The following is a 16,340-nucleotide window of genomic DNA, read 5'->3' as shown; positions in this document are numbered from 1 at the left end:
GCAAGTTTTCTTTTCTTTACTCCGTAACGTGAGTTTGGCCTCTGCTGATCCGGTTTGAAAAGAAATGGACCAGGAAGTGAACAGGCAGGATGTTAATGCTGCGGACCAGGGACGGGGCCAAAATCCTTAACTATGATTGGCTGTTTGCCATGTCAGAGGCGGGGCTATTCTTGCTGGTAGCTTCCTTTGCTTTGCTCTGGTTCGTGTTTTAAAATGGTGACTTTGAACATGATGCCATGAAATCTCTGAAGCAACTTTGAAATATTAGTTTTGTTTCTTGGTTCTGTCTCGGGTTTAGTATCATCTAAAGTCCAAACAGCTCAACCTTTCGTCTGATTGGTTGACAAATATCAGGAAGTCAGGTTGTGATTTTTTGAGGCTCGACAGGTTGAGAATCTAAATGTTTCCTCTTTATAGTGAAGACGTGTGAATGTGTTCCTCCGCCCCTGCAGAAGTCAGCGGCCCGGTTCGGACTTGGAGGCATTTTAAATCTGTCCCTGTGTGTGTGTGCTACATCCTGCTCCTCTATTCACTCCACGGGAGAGTCTTCCAGAAACCTTGTGGCTGTCAGTCACTGACGGATGATTCCTCCGTCCTTCACTCTCCTTCCAGCACCGTCGGCTTTATTGGGGAAGATTTACTGCGTCAGTCAAAGCCTTCTCATTTTCCACCATCTGCCACCGCCAGACTCCCTGGAAACGCCGGCTCTGTTTGTGCAGAGGCGACGGCGCCCTCTTTGTTCTGTGCCGTGACTCCAGTAACACTTTTTCAAAACTGTGTACACACACATGTTAGATATGAACTGCAATACTGAAACAGCAGAGTTACCGGCCAACTGAGGAGCTCTGAGCCGAGCGGGATTCTCTACATGTGTCTGAATGAGCCGAGCCGTTGCTAATCTTCAGACTTTAATGAAAGCTTTCAAATCAATGATGAATTATAATTTAAAAATATTAAATATATCAAATAAATCAATTAAAATATCAAGATTGCCTTCAAAAGGTCAGACATCTTAGTTATTGAGAACAGGTGTGTCGCCCTCATGTGCAGAGCATCCAGGTCACCTCTCAGAGAAACGTCTTCACCCGGTCCAGCTTTGAATCTTCTCCCCATAAATCAAACCTCACGCGTGTCGGCCCCCCTCCCGCGACATGATTGGCTGTTGGTCGTCCTTCTTTCCTTCCTCTCTTTGAGTCTGGTTGCAACTAGCGTTTCATTTGCTTTAGCGCCCCCCCCCCCCTTTCCTAGTGGTTGTGTGGTGTAATTACAGCTTTAAATCTTTTATCAAACATTACAGTTTTATTGCTCAGGCCTGCTTTGAACAGAGATCATCTTTAGTATCAGATATCGATTAAGGGGTAAAAATATGAATTCCCCTGAATCTTTCAGGTGCTTGCAATAAAACTCGAGTATGAATGATTTTTAATGATCTTGTTATTTTCCTATGATTATTAGTTGTCGGTGAATATTGGACTTCCTCAGAGTTGTAAAAGGTCGTCGTATTTGCTTCTCGACACTCTTTCCTTCCTCATTAGGTTTTCTTTCTGTTCCATTAGACGCAGGATATTAAGCAGCTTAGGATCGTCTGCTTGTTAAGATTATTTATGAACCGCGGAGCGTTTATTATTTAAAACAAAAAAAAGCTTTCCCACAGTTTTATTAAAGGATAAATATTGAATTAAATTCTGTCTCTTATCATATTATTCACTGTGGCTCATCTTTACTTTGTGGAGTCTTCTCTCCTCTGTATTCGTTAGCATTCGTTAGCTCGACTTCTCTTCGCTGCATGTTTCTGCTGCATGGACTCATTCAAAAGAATCTCTCAAGTCCTTTCAAACTAACATGAGTCGTGTTGAGTGAATTCAAACTGAACGCGCTAACCTCGCTGCAGCTCTAGAGCAGAAGATGATGATGATGATGATGATGGTGATGGTTAGCAAGCAGGATGGCGTAGATGATGATCCACTGATGGAGGTGCTGACAGTGAGGAGGAGCTTCTACCTCCAGTGGTGCACCCTTCGCCTTGCAGGTATCAATTGCAGTCTGATCAGAAGCCGCTGGGATCTGCAGGAAGGAGAAGAGAGGAAGTTTAGTTTGTTCTTTCACATTGTTCCTGCAGCTGCAGCACAATCCTCCCTGTTCGCTGATTTCTACTGCGCACAAGTTTCTGTCTTTATTTCACAGGATCAGCAGGAACTGAATTCATCACATTAAAACACTGAAAAAACACGCCACCGCTACCGTCTCTACAGACTGTCTGCACGCCACCGCTACTGTCTCTACAGACTGTCTGCACGCCACCGCTACCGTCTCTACAGACTGTCTGCACGCCACCGCTACCGTCTCTACAGACTGTCTGCACGCCACCGCTACTGTCTCTACAGACTGTCTGCACGCCACCGCTACCGTCTCTACAGACTGTCTGCACGCCACCGCTACTGTCTCTACAGACTGTCTGCACGCCACCTCTACCGTCTCTACAGACTGTCTGCACGCCACCTCTACCGTCTCTACAGACTGTCTGCACGCCACCTCTACAGACTGTCTGCACGCCACCTCTACAGACTGTCTGCACGCCACCGCTACCGTCTCTACAGACTGTCTGCACGCCACCGCTACTGTCTCTACAGACTGTCTGCACGCCACCGCTACCGTCTCTACAGACTGTCTGCACGCCACCGCTACCGTCTCTACAGACTGTCTGCACGCCACCGCTACTGTCTCTACAGACTGTCTGCACGCCACCGCTACCGTCTCTACAGACTGTCTGCACGCCACCGCTACTGTCTCTACAGACTGTCTGCACGCCACCTCTACCGTCTCTACAGACTGTCTGCACGCCACCTCTACCGTCTCTACAGACTGTCTGCACGCCACCTCTACAGACTGTCTGCACGCCACCTCTACAGACTGTCTGCACGCCACCTCTACCGTCTCTACAGACTGTCTGCACGCCACCTCTACAGACTGTCTGCACGCCACCTCTACAGACTGTCTGCACGCCACCTCTACAGACTGTCTGCACGCCATCTCTACAGACTGTCTGCACGCCACCTCTACAGACTGTCTGCACGCCACCTCTACAGACTGTCTGCACGCCATCTCTACAGACTGTCTGCACGCCACCTCTACAGACTGTCTGCACGCCACCTCTACAGACTGTCTGCACGCCCTGCTTTAGTTTTGTATTTCTTATCTCATTCTCGGTCGTGTTGTTTCTCTGCGTGTTCCTGATGACCCTGATTGTCCTCACCTGCTTCATTAGTCTCACCTGTGTGTGATTACCTTCAGTCTCAGTGTTTCTTCCCGTCTGTGGGTTCATTGTCTTGTGTCGGATGTTGTGGTTGCTTGTTTCCTGTTCCTCATAAGTAAGTAAAGTTTTGTTGTCTTTGTTAAAATAAATCTTTTCACTTTGTTTCTGCCACCTCCTGTGTTTTTCCACCCAGTACGTGACACTCTTTGATAGAAACACACAGAGTGTCATTATAGAGACATGTAAAGAACTCTGCTGCTTCGTACACCCCCAACCCCCCCCCCACCTGACGGGGAAAGTCTCCAGCTGTGAGCTGTAATATGTGAACAAACAGATCAGGAGCGGTCCTCCTGAAATGATCAAGTCTCAGCTTTAGTGAATCCGACCTGCTGAGTGTTTAATAAATCCGTCACGCTGTGATTCCTGAGCGCTCGCTCCATCATGACACCAGAGAGGTGGAGGTCATGTTTCCTGCTGCTGCATGACAAAAACACCTTTATATGCTCCACTGAACCTGACAACATGTCTACTAGATCAACCATCCAACTATTCCATCACTGCCACAAACAGAACAGCAGCTGATGTCCAAACCTTCAATTATTCTGAAAAGCAGAATGGACTGAGCGAACAGTCAGTGTGATCGGAGCGATCGGAGCGGTCGGAGCGATCGGAGCGGTCGGAGCGGTCGTGGCTGGTCCCACACGTCGTGTCGTCCACAGTCTGAGCTGACATGATTAGCTCTGTGAAACACGCCCTCCTTCCTCACAGGATGTGTTCTGTATGCATGACCCATCTCCTGCTGAAGTGGGTCAGCTGCAGGCCGGCCTGCTCTTCTCTCCCTCTCTGACCTCTCTGGCTCTCTGTGTGGCCCCTCACAGCGGGGGGTGCAGACCTGCGTTCAGACTGTCTCAACATGGTGTCAGTTCTGCAACCAGCTCTGATTCTGCTCGTCTGACATTCAAACGTGTCTCTTCAGAGACAACGTTGTAATTTTGGCCTTTATTAAAAAATGTAATTGACTTCTCTTGAAGGCCCTGGACGGGCTGACTGGTAATTTGAGTTACTTTCCCTGATTAGACCTCTGCTCAGGCTGAAGGTGTGCTGAGCTATTCTGGGACTGTGTGTGTGTGTGTGTGTGTGTGTGTGTATGATTTTGTGGCTTGTGTTTCATGCTTTAAGGACAAGCTGTGATAATACAAATAATACAAAAGAATGGCAGGAAAAGTCCTAGATGTTTTGGAAGTTGTCTCTCAGAGTTGTTTCAGATAAAAATTCAGCCCAAATCCCCCAAAGCAGAAAGTACCTGCTGGTCGTGGACGCCTCTGTGCGTGAAGGTCAGCACATAGATCATGGCCTGGCCGCCCACGTACAGCGTATCGCTCCCCTCCTGGTGGTACATGCTGATGTAGTTCTCCGGCTTGAAGAAGTGGAACCTGAAGGGCTCTGTGGAGAACAGCAGAGAGAACGTTAGAGCGACTCCGGCGTGTTAGCGTTAGCGTTAGCGCTCTGTTTGCTGTTTTAGTTTCTGTCATGAACAGAAGGGAGGAAGTCATTTAGATGAAGGCAGTTCAATTCAAATCATTCAAACACAACCAACATCCACAAGTGCTCAGCTCAGACCCCCCCCACACACACACACACACACACACACCCCGACATCACTCCATCTGTTCACATCATAAGGACCTTGTTGGCCTTCAAGTGTGAATCCGGGGAGAACAAATGAAGTGCTGTAATAAAAGTGATCCATAAAGTCAAGTAGGCCGACGAACTCCCGAAACGTCGATGGATGAAAACAGAACAGCAGTGAAGATTTAGTCTGTGCTCCTCCTGCGGGTCCACGAGCCGGACCTGAGGACTCTGCAGTCCGTCTGAGGACTCTGCAGTCCGTCTGAGGAGCGGCTGTCCATCGACATCACTGCCCTTTGTGCTTTCATTATGAACAGAGATGTGAAGTGTTGAAGGAAAAGGTTATCTGGTGGGAGCGTAGATATCATGCAGAGAGCCATGTGGGCACACTCACGGATGTTTGTTTGAATTTCACTCAGACACCCCCAGAAGGGTTCGAAGAACATTTAGGCTTTTCTGATTCACACGTTTAATCTCTCTCACATGGAGCTTCACAGCCTGTGTTTAAAAAGACAACGTTTCCAGTTTCTCTGCCTGGATGTTTTGTGTGCAGCTTCCTGTTAAGTCCTCTGAATATAGGTTTTAAAAAATGAGATGAAATGTGAGAAGCTGAAAACGTTGAATAAAGAGGCGTCGTAACTCAGCACAGCTTTATACTCCACACAGACACCTGATGAGCCGAGAGGGAAATCACACTCATGATGCACTCTGCGCTTCAATACAAGGAGATTCAATAATAATCATAATAAGACGTGATATTGTGACCAGTGCTACTTGGGATTTATTCAGAAATCCTTTTCGTCCCTGAAACCGTGGTTATCTGTGTAGGTTGGCTGCCGAGTTTCTATGGAAACAGTTTCCTTTCATACTCTCAGGACTCTTCACATATGAAGCCAGAAGCTCAGCAGGGACTCAGGGATGGACATGGAGGCTGACATCATGGATAGGAATACGTTTTTAATTTCACTGCTAAAGCTTCCTTTAAAGTTCACTTTGTGTTTGTGTCGTCGTACAGTTTAGCTTCACAGCAGAGGAAAGCTGGAGAGACAGCTAGCTCATAAGCTCCGCCCCCTCTGTGTTAACAGATGGGACCAGGGTCAACCTATAAAATCAAAATACATGTCAGAAACATTTCTCTCAAACCCGGCTTCATCAGGAGAGTTTCATCACACGTCAGAGTCATCTCTTACATATTTTTAATTAGTCACATAAAAAGGTATAAAACACCATGATTGACAGCTTTGTTGACCAATGAGCATTGCTGATGATCAGAGTGGAGGAGAAGCGGTGAGAGGAGAGGAAACGAACACAAACACAAGGAGAGCAGGACTCTGATCAGCTCGATCCAATCACAGAGAGGAAACATGTTCAGCATTCACGAGCAGAAGTCCTGCTGTGTGGGGAGAACGCCCAGCATGGCAGTAACCATGGCAACGAGAGCAAACAGGAAGCAATAAGTTAGCTGGATGTCAGAAAGCATATATTTATCATCTCGTAGGTTTCTCTCAATCGTTGGTGGGGACGGCTGCTGCTGATTGGTCGGCTCTCTCTCCTTTCTTAAACCCGTTTAAAATCTTTGTGTGTGTGTGTGTGTGTGTGTGTGTGTGTGTGTGTGTGTGTGTGTGGGTGTGTGTTAGCACTTTCCTTGCAGAGGTGTTTTGAGGTCATTGGTTGAGTCTGACATGAAAAGCTATCAGCTCGAGCTCCACGGGTGTTTTTAAACGAGGCGTTCAGAAGGAAGAAAGAAAAGGTCAAATGACGGCTGAACTTTGGCCAAATGTTCAGATATTTTCAAAGAAGCCAAGATGTCAAATTAGCTGCAGCTTTCTTTCTCTCTCAGTTTGAATCCTTCTCTCCTCGTCCTCTTCCTTTATGTCTCAGATACAGTCCCTCTCTCTTCATGTGTGTCCTGACTCTATCCCGCTCCAGCAGACCAACTCTCTGTTTACAGACGATGTACGGTCGAGTCCAGCAGCCTTTCATTTCCTCTCATAATCCGGATCCTAACGCGGCGTCTTAAAGCAGCTCTGTCTCACAGATTGTCTCATGTATGATAAACCTCAAACTGCACACTCGGGTTTTTAATCTGCTGCTTCGATACCATGGCAACACAGAGTCACGTCCCAGGCCGCCACGATGGAGGCGTTTCTTGTCGGCGAGCTCCTCCTGCACGATTTGTCTAAATTGCACAATTCACTTTCTTTAGTGCCGAAATGTTGTCAACTTCTTCTTACGAATATAACAGGAGATCATTCTGAGTTTTCATTTTGGTATTTTTGATCGTCTCGTTTCGCAGCCTGTGGTAGAAACGTGTTGATGCTAAATGCTAAGTGGACTTGAGCTTGTAAAAATGGCGTTCTTGTCTCCCGAGTCCCCCTGAGTGAAGAGTCCATCAGCACAGCCAGCGTTGTAGTGGTCCCTCTTTCAATCAAAACCATCTGATTTTAAATCACTGATTGGCTGTTTGTCCACGACATTACTGTGATCTTTCTCAAAGAACTCTTCAGGTCTTTAGTAGTTCACTTTTTATCCCCCGGTTACGGCCCCGACCTTCCCGGTGTTACGTCCCCCTGCACGCTGATTCTTCACAGATATTGATGGTCTTGGTCTTGACTCGGTCTCAGAGCACTCTACAACACTATTACTCAAACCTCCATTAAAAAGTTCATTAAAAGGTTAAGTGTCTCGCCCCGGTACACATTAGCATGTAGCTGCAGGAGCTGGGGATCGAACCCCCAACCTTCCAGTTAAGAGACGACCAACTCCAACTGAGTCACAGCCGCCCCGTCGATTATTAAAACCTACTACAAAGCTGGAGAAGACGACGGTTCTGATTGGTTCACACGTTGCTTTGTAGGTTAAACAAAGACCACATGTTGTTAGTTTTGCTGTACGGCAGAGAGTCGGGAGCAGACTCCTCCTGCGTTCTCCTCCTGCACCCCTTCCTCCCAGCCCTCGGGGGTTTCACCAGGCCACAGGTCTGACAGATCCCTGCAGCGTCCCCGAGTCGTCCCAACATCACCTGATGGGGTCCGTGCTCGGATGTCTTTTCCTGTCTGTTTCTTGGACATCACTGACGGTGAGCTGATGTTGTGCAGGGTGGATTAACATGAGAGCCGGTTCGAGGCCTGTTGTGTCTCATGCAGACTGTCAGACTGGATGAGTGTCCGAACAACACGACAGAGCTGGTTAATCCAAGGACGTGCGTTTTTTATAATGGACACTTTGTACAGGCTGAAAGCTTCTTTATGACATCGACCCCTCTGATCCTCAATCAGCCGTGACACTTCACTCGTCAGTACATCCGTTAAGTCGTCATTTACAGGTCGACAGGCACAGAGAGCTGTGCATTCACCATTCATTGAGTTTACACTCTTTCATGAGAGGCGTGCTGCTGCACATGCAGACAGGGGGCGCTCCTGAGCTGTTTGGGGGTTGAGTGTCCTGCTCAAACCTTTACTGTTTTCAGGAAGTAAACTGGCCCTTCTCCAGCCAGCAGGGCTTTCACCATACTGATCTGTACCTGGACCTCAACCCCTGCAGTTCACCAACCAGAGTCTCTACAGACTGCTGCTGCTCACGTGTCCCAGGAGAGGAGCCTGCACCCTGCACTGACCTTATGAGGACCTCGGCGCTGTCCGTGGTGCTGAAACAGCGCCAGCTCCATGACAAGGTGTTTGCACTGAAGGCTCAGACTGCTCCTCTGATGGCTCTCCTCTGATAGGTTTCTACCTGTGAGGCGCGTGCGTGTGACTGCGTTCACAGCTCACCGTGAGATTGCATAACAACCGATTTGATTGATATGACAGGCACGTCCGGGGCCGTCATCCTGTGCGTTTTGTACTGTGCTCATCCGCGGGGAGAGGGAGGAATACAGATACAAATAACTTGGCACACAGCCCCCATCTCTTCTGATTGCGAAATACATTACGGGACTGTGTGAGGGGAAAGAGGCGTGAGTGGAATAAATAAGTAGGACTCGGCTTGGAATTTTCCATCGATTGTTCTCCCCTCCCCTTTTCTTCCTCTCCCTTCTCTCTCTTTATGTCTGTATATTCAAACGCTGTATACGTGTTTTATGGCAGATACTGTCCTATAGAAATCCTCTCTTTCCCCGGAAACGCGTTCCTCTGCTGCAGTGTGAAGCAGCTGCCGTGTCCCGCATTGCAGCTCCGCAAGGACGCGAAAGCCACAGCGTCGGTGTCATCCTCCAAAGAGTCATATTTCACAGTAATGATGCTTTTCTGCGTATTGGAAGGCGTGTATTTAAAGGGCAGAGCGTCGTGAACTGGCGCCATGTTCATCCATAAAAAGGAGAGAGAGGGGGGGGTGGGGGGGGGCAGCTTCTGTGCGCCTCTGGTTCCATTCCACTCGGATATGGATCAGGGACGGGTGCCAATTACAGCCGAGGTGCAACCGCCGGAGAAAAACCCAACGATTGTTCATTTCAAACAGACAAAGTGTGAATTTGGACTTCACAGAGACGAAGCGAACAGAAGTTGTCAGAAAGACACAGAAAAGCCACAAGTTGCCCAAATCAGAATCAAATGTGAGCACACGGTCCAAGCCTGACACTGCCCACAAACACATTTATATCACGTGATGAGAAAGTCTACAAATGAAACACGATCTGTAAATAATATCAGGATAAGATGAAAGAATGGTTTTGACTCATCCCGCATCGTGAGGACATGTGTGCGGGCCTGCGGGATGGAGCGCGTAATTGACTACTCCGTCCGTTGGAGGGGGGGGGAGGGCGATGTTTTAGAAGATGAATCCAGAGGTAGCTCCGTCAATATGGCTTTATTGGAACTGCTTGTGCATCTTTGCAACGGACAATAGAACCCGGCGTTCTGATAAAAACAGCAACATGGACTACATGTTGGCTCCATCCCATCGTGCAAAAAAAACAACTCTCTCCTCCATCATTCACTCGATCATGAATCCATTCAAAGATGAATACAAACATGCTCGGCTACATGAGTCATTGGCTGAATGTGACTTGTGGTGAAAGAACATCAAAAAGAAAAATCTCTTCCTACCGTGCACAACGAATTTGAGCCGGGGTGACTTTCCGACGATCACCGTGGCAAAAAGCGACATGAGGATGAAAGAATTCATCTTTCTCAGATCTCTCTTCTTCCTCGTCTTTAAACCGGTTTGTTGAATCGTGAAAGCGCTCCACACAATTCCCTCTTCTTCCTCGCAGCCGTCTTTAAGGTCCCTCCCCGATCTTCTGCGTCCCGGATCTGTGCCACCAGTCCTCTGTCTTGTCCGTCTGCCTCGCGCGGCACTTCACTTTGGGAGAAGTCGGGGTATCAGGCTCCACCTCGGAAACAAAAGGACAAGAAAGGGGGGAGTGTGATCTTTGAGCAGCAGGACTGAACAACAAACATTATTTACACATTTTTACTTTTTGGCTTTAAAACCATCGGCTCGGAGGATTACACGTCAAACCTGTTGCTGATCATTTTGATTTATTTTATGCATCTGCCTGCGCCTTTAATTCATGTTACTCCTTCTAGTTATACATGTGACATCTGTTGACACACTAATGACCCCCACGTGCCCCTCACTCACCCCCACGCGCCCCTCAGTCAGGTCACAGTGTTAAAAAAAACAACCCTTCAGGCTGTGACGTTTAGTCTTTAGGCTGCTGAAGGATGAAACAACTGTTATCAAACTAACTCTGACACAACATGATGACCTGATGTGACCCCGTGTGTGTGTGTGTGTGTGTGTGTGTGTGGTGGGGGGGGGGGGGTCAACTGGAACATTGAAACACGGGGATTCATGTTGATGGTCATTGCTAATGTTGCTGTCATTTACTGGACAACAACAATGTTGAGATTTATCGTTGCCGTGTGTGTACAGTTGGCCTTCACGTGTTGGACATTGACAGTATGACACATCGTACATGAGCAAGCTGTGGATTGATGTTCAGCTGTAATTTAAGATCCTTTCTGTCCGACACGTTGTTCATGTGTTTAAAGGAGTTAGCTGCTCGTGGAGTCCTGGACACGCCCCTGACCCCAAACCAGCCAATCTGAAGGCCATTTGATGTTTCCACTCCAGCAGCCCATATTGCTGTTGCCTAAGCAAATGCTCCCAGTGTAATGTCAGATCAATATGTGTCAATAGCGCCTGAGTGCCTGTATGGGAATGAATCAGCAGTTTGGCTCTGCTGCGTTTGCATTTGTGGAGTTAATTGAGTCAAATCTGAAATGAGTGAAGCGCTCTAAAACGTGAATGTGTGTTCGGGGAAGCTTCGAGAAATGAACGAGCAGCGAGAACTTTACAGGAAGAAACTCTGCATGAGGCCGTTTGGAAAAGCTCCAGTCAGGAGGGTTACCTCTTCATTAAGTCTTTTCAGAGAGCGCCGTATGACGCACACAGGTGTCGCTGTGGAAGAAACACACGTTGAAAGCTCATCACCAGGGGGGGGGGGCGATTAGTCTCTTCTGACTTCTCTCAAACATCTTCATCATCCCTCGATTACTCTCTTCAATCCAGACCTTCAAATCCACTTACAGATGAATCCTTGTTCTTAAGAGATGTAGAAACATGTGTGGCATTATGTTCCTGAACAGGAGGGGTCCTGGGGTGTTCTAAAGATGGAGGAAAGAGGAGCGAGCGCTCTGAGCGGATCGGGTGTCCTTTGTAGAATCCGCTACGGACAAGGGATCACTGGATAGGATAGGATAGACCTTATTGCCCCCTGGGGGAAATTTGGCTTAGACTCCCGAGTGCTGCATAGATTCAGCTGCCTCGACAGCACAACCATTAGAGACAAACAATAGAAGCAAACACAGTCCACATGTGGAGACAAAAGCAAAGAGAACATATCAAAATGCCATGATGGTGCACAACGTGGATACAAAAGAGATTTTAAAACAGTTTCCATTAGAGGGGCATCCGCAGTATCTGCAGGATGGTTAACGCTGGTACTCAGAGTGGAAGGTGTGAGACTTACTCTTTGCACATTTAAAGGACCAATCAGAGAGCTGCTCTCTTCCTGTGTGATCATGAAGGAAACCTGCTGTGTTGAAGCTTCTCTGACAACAAAGCAGCAGCCAGTATGTCCTCCTTCTAACTTTAGATTCTGCTCCTGAATGCTCTGGATCTGATTGGACCAGAGGTAGAAGAAGGTAGGCGGGGCTTTGAAGGCCGTTTTGGACGCCCCTGGGTTTGGCAGATATGAGAGCAGTTATCAGGTGAACAGGTGTTGCAGCGATGGAAGCGGGCAGTGGAACTGCTTCAGATAGAAGTGATTGTACCCGAGCTAAAAAGCCTCTGCATGTTTCTAATAAGCTCCAGCAGCAGAAAGCTGCTCAAACTAGGATCAATGTTGGAGATGAAACATGGAGAGAGGTTAGAACGCAGAAAGCTTTACAGACCCATGCAGAGCTGGCTAAACACTGAAGCTACAGTGTGCACCACATGCAGAGCTGGCTAAACACTGAAGCTACAGTGTCCACCACATGCAGAGCTGGCTAAACACTGAAGCTACAGTGTCCACCACATGCAGAGCTGGCTAAACACTGAAGCTACAGTGTCCACCACATGCAGAGCTGGCTAAACACTGAAGCTACAGTGTCCACCACATGCAGAGCTGGCTAAACACTGAAGCTACAGTGTCTCTACATGCTGACTTGTGTGAGAGGAGGGGGGGAGACAGCTCTCTGTGATGTTTAGAGTTTAGACTGCAGTACTCATTTTAAACACTAGGGGGTAACACAGAGTTACATACTGCTTCTTTAATTATGACAAGTATAAAAAGTTTCTTTATCTGAATTTTCAAAGCCTGAAAAATGAATGAAAATGTGTTTGCCATCTTTGTGATATTTCTTCCTCTCTCATGTGTTGTTTCTCGTTACGCCTGTTTTGGTGATTTGTGTGTCATGATGGATGTCGTCATCTCGCTGGCTGCAGAACAGTTCTCCCTCCAGGTGTGCGTCACCTGAGCCTGATTGAGTTCCTTTGTTCCAACAGTTAATCCCTCGGTGTTTAAACTCTCCTGTCGGCTGCACGGATGACCTCATTCAACAGTGATGTCATTTTTCATTATGCTGCAAAGCTGTTATGGGAAGATGTCGACCACTAGATGGCAGCAGAAGGGAGACTTTCAATCTGTGTGTCATCACTCTGACTTAATGATCTCACCTCCTCAGTGTGCACGCCGTGTGAGGGCGGAGCTTCTCCTTCAGCTGCTCGGATCAGCTCGCCGGGTGTGACGAGTGTTTTGATGAGGATGACTGAACTTTATTAATCCTGCGCCAGGAAATTCAATTTTACACTCTGTAGTTGAGTCCTGCTTCACACACACACACACACACACACGCGCACACACACACACACACACACACACACTCACACGCACACGCACACGCACACACACACACACACACACACAGGGTCCTGTGGACTAACAGAGAGATGTCTGAGTGAGGGGGGCTGAACACAGCGAGCACTCCTGTGCTGGTGGTGGTGTGTGTGTGTGTGTGTGTGTGTGTGTGTGTGTGTGTGTGTGTGTGTGTGTGTGTGTGTGTGTGTGTGTGTGTGTGTGTGTGTGTGTGTGTGTGTGTGTGTGTGTGTGTGTGTGTGTGTGTGTGTGTGTGTGTGTGAGACATGATGTCACTGAGGTCTTTGTCAGCCAGTCCGACACTCCAAAGAATAATATCTTGAAAGCCGCTGGATGAAAATTGGATGAAATGATATTTGGTGCTGACCTTGACACTGAAAAGCGGATTAAAACCAAATTGTTTTGTGGTGATTCCATGTCGACATTCTCCAAATCCAACGGAGAGAAAAGCAGGGCACGGATCAAAAAGACTCGTCTTTGATGACCTTGAAGGTTGCATCCTGTCTGTGCAAGGTCGAGTCTTAGTGCCAGGGTCAAGACCTGAACGTGGGTCACAGAGTCTGTCTTATTGTGCCTGGACAGAAGTTGCTGCAAGTGAAGCTTTAAAGGAGTGATATATGACGCTGACCTCTAGTGTTTAAAATGGGTACTGCAGTCCAAACTCAAACCATTGAAGAGCTGTTTTGATCGTGAAGAGTTCCCAGCCGTGTTCATTCACTCTGCCTTCTTTACTCTGACAAACACTATATATTACTATGAGAACCCCTCCCCCCCTCTAACCGGGCCCAGGGTGGTCCAGTCCCACCTGGGTGTTCCAGTCCCGCCCCCCCTCCCTGTCTGCTAGGTCCGTGTCAGCGTGAACCTCAGATGCAATATGACCGAACGTCTTCACACATTTACTGACATGTCGGGTCTCTGCTGCAGGAATCAACCAATGAGCTCAGAGTGAAGAGTCGGCGTGCTCCGCGTAGAATCAGTGAACAGAACATCATCTGATGCGGTCGCCTGGACTAACCTAAAAGAAAAAACCCCCTCTGATAATCACGTGTACGAGCAGAGATTTAAACCCTTTGGATTACCTCTGCACGTCTCAATCTGTTATATAGGTCTGTCCCCCGCGCAGCTTGGCCTGTCACATTATCTATTTTAATACAACTATTTGCTCCCATTGGACAGAAAGCCAAAGGGGCAGATTAAAGTGGTGTTTATAAGCCCCTCCCCCCTCCCTGATTGATGCACACACCAGAACATTATGGTCTCTTTGCGTCTGCTGTTTGATGACTTTCAGGCTCCTCTGCTGGTGAGAGGGGGGGGGGGGGGTCTTTACAGCACAATTCATTTCACGTTGATGCTGTCGTCTGGAGTGACAGCAGAAAAAGGCTTAAATTATTAAGTCGACCAAATTACAAGCAGCGAGCGGCAGCAGCTTCAGAACGATGCAAATAGAGAAACATTCATTAAACTTTACTTCCTGTTTTCTTTGTCATTCGAGACGCATTTAAAACAAAGATAACAGGTAGTTTCTTTTTAAAGATGTGTCCTATCTAGAGCTCGCTCCATCTTTCACACATTTACCGGCCTTAAAATGTCTCAATTCCCTCCGCCGGCAGCCCTCGCTGTCTCAACCACTTCACTGCTGTCTGACTCATGCGAGCTGCCTGGACGGAGGTGGTCTTCCACAGCCCGCCTGCGAGGAGACGAGCCGTGACGAGACGTCTGAACGTCAGCTGATGAAACAGAAGAGAAGCTGAATTCCCTGCTGCCTGACTCGACATCTTAACTCTGCTCTTAGAGCTGCTCAGGGAGAGACTCACTGCTGGAGGGATCCCTGACTCTCACACCTGTCCCACTTCAAGTATTCAGGGAGGGACATTTGGACAACCGCGCTCTCAGAGCACATCGCCGGACAGCTGGAGCCCCGGGAGCGAGGAGATCTCAGATCCACCCGGGACAGTGCGAGCTGATAAGACAACAAACCTGAGTGTTCAGGGTTAAAAAGTCAACGGGTGTCTCAGTGTTGTTTGGCTCTCTGACTTCCTGTCCTGCTCGATCTGCTCCGTGCTGACTCGATGCTCCTGCAGAAACAGAAGGCTGACCGAGGAGACTCCCGTGTTCAGTCTGATATGTTCTGTGCTGTGGGGGAGCAGAGACGGCTCATACGTGTTTATCACCACTTTAATGTTGCAGAGTCGTCTGAGGCTTTGGTGGACTGGTCTCACGTGAGACCTTTCTGTGGGGAGTTAAAGTCCTGGTGACGCAGGACGCGGTTGTATTCCTGAGTAAAAAAGGAAGGGACAACAAACACGGCCAGTTGAAGCTTCATTGTCTGTCTGAGGCCACTTCCTGTCTTCACAAAGGAGCCGCCGCTCGCAGATTAAGTGCTTTGGTTATGCAAGAAAAAGTGCTCCTCTCTTGCCAACATCCCAACAAAGGAAAGATTTCAGACGCACGTCCTCGGAGGGATTGCTTTCAAGATGATTGGATTGTTGGTTTTTTTTCTCTTTTCTGAAAATCTTCCACAAAACAATCTGAAAAGAATCATCTCACACAGGTCAAGTTTGAACGTAGGCATTTAATAAAGTGAAATGAAAAAACAAGTCATCTGTGAACAAGAGAGCAGACAAACAAAGCTGTCAGCTTTCTGAGCGCCGCTCGGCGTGTAGAGCGTCGGCACCTTTAGCCACACGGCAGGAGTGGCGTGTTTGACTGACACTAATCCCCAGAACTAGATAAAACGATAGAATAAAGCCAGCGCACACACACGCCCTTGACCTTAATATGTACAAGATAACAATGATCAGCTGAGCATTCCCTCTGTGCACGGTGAGAATGATACTGAGGCACATTATTTTTCTGTGTTGTGTGAGAAATACAAAAGTGGTTTCTTAAAAAAAAAAAATCAAATCATCTTCAGATGCAACAAAGCGTGATCCGATGTGACGATAGGCTGAAATATTCAGTTTCAGGGAAGATCACGGATCCAATTCAGACCCGGCTAACTTATTATCTTTAAGTATGAAGGGGGCAAGGGATCATTCCTATGTACATTATAATATGCTATTAATCATTTACACGGCTGCATGTTCATTTAAAGGC

General features: G+C 47.7%; 2 protein-coding genes across 2 annotated transcripts in view; both read right to left on the bottom strand.

Moving 5' to 3' along the window:
• Nucleotides 1-10,329, bottom strand: part of LOC306824198 (semaphorin-7A) — a 29,672-nt gene extending 19,343 nt beyond the window's left edge. The window contains 3 exon segments of the mRNA XM_079344233.1: nucleotides 2,002-2,064; nucleotides 4,557-4,696; nucleotides 9,925-10,329. Of these exon segments, the coding sequence (XP_079200359.1) occupies nucleotides 2,002-2,064; nucleotides 4,557-4,696; nucleotides 9,925-10,003 (282 nt within the window). The 5' untranslated portion in view covers nucleotides 10,004-10,329.
• scnm1 (sodium channel modifier 1) overlaps nucleotides 1-16,340 on the bottom strand; it is a 255,569-nt gene that overhangs the window by 83,763 nt on the left and 155,466 nt on the right. The window lies entirely within an intron of this gene.

Source organism: Symphodus melops (assembly GCF_947650265.1).
Source record: "Symphodus melops genome assembly, chromosome: 5".
Taxonomy (NCBI): domain Eukaryota; kingdom Metazoa; phylum Chordata; class Actinopteri; order Labriformes; family Labridae; genus Symphodus; species Symphodus melops.
Note: the sequence above shows the minus strand (reverse complement) of the source record. Positions and strands in the feature narration are given on the sequence as shown.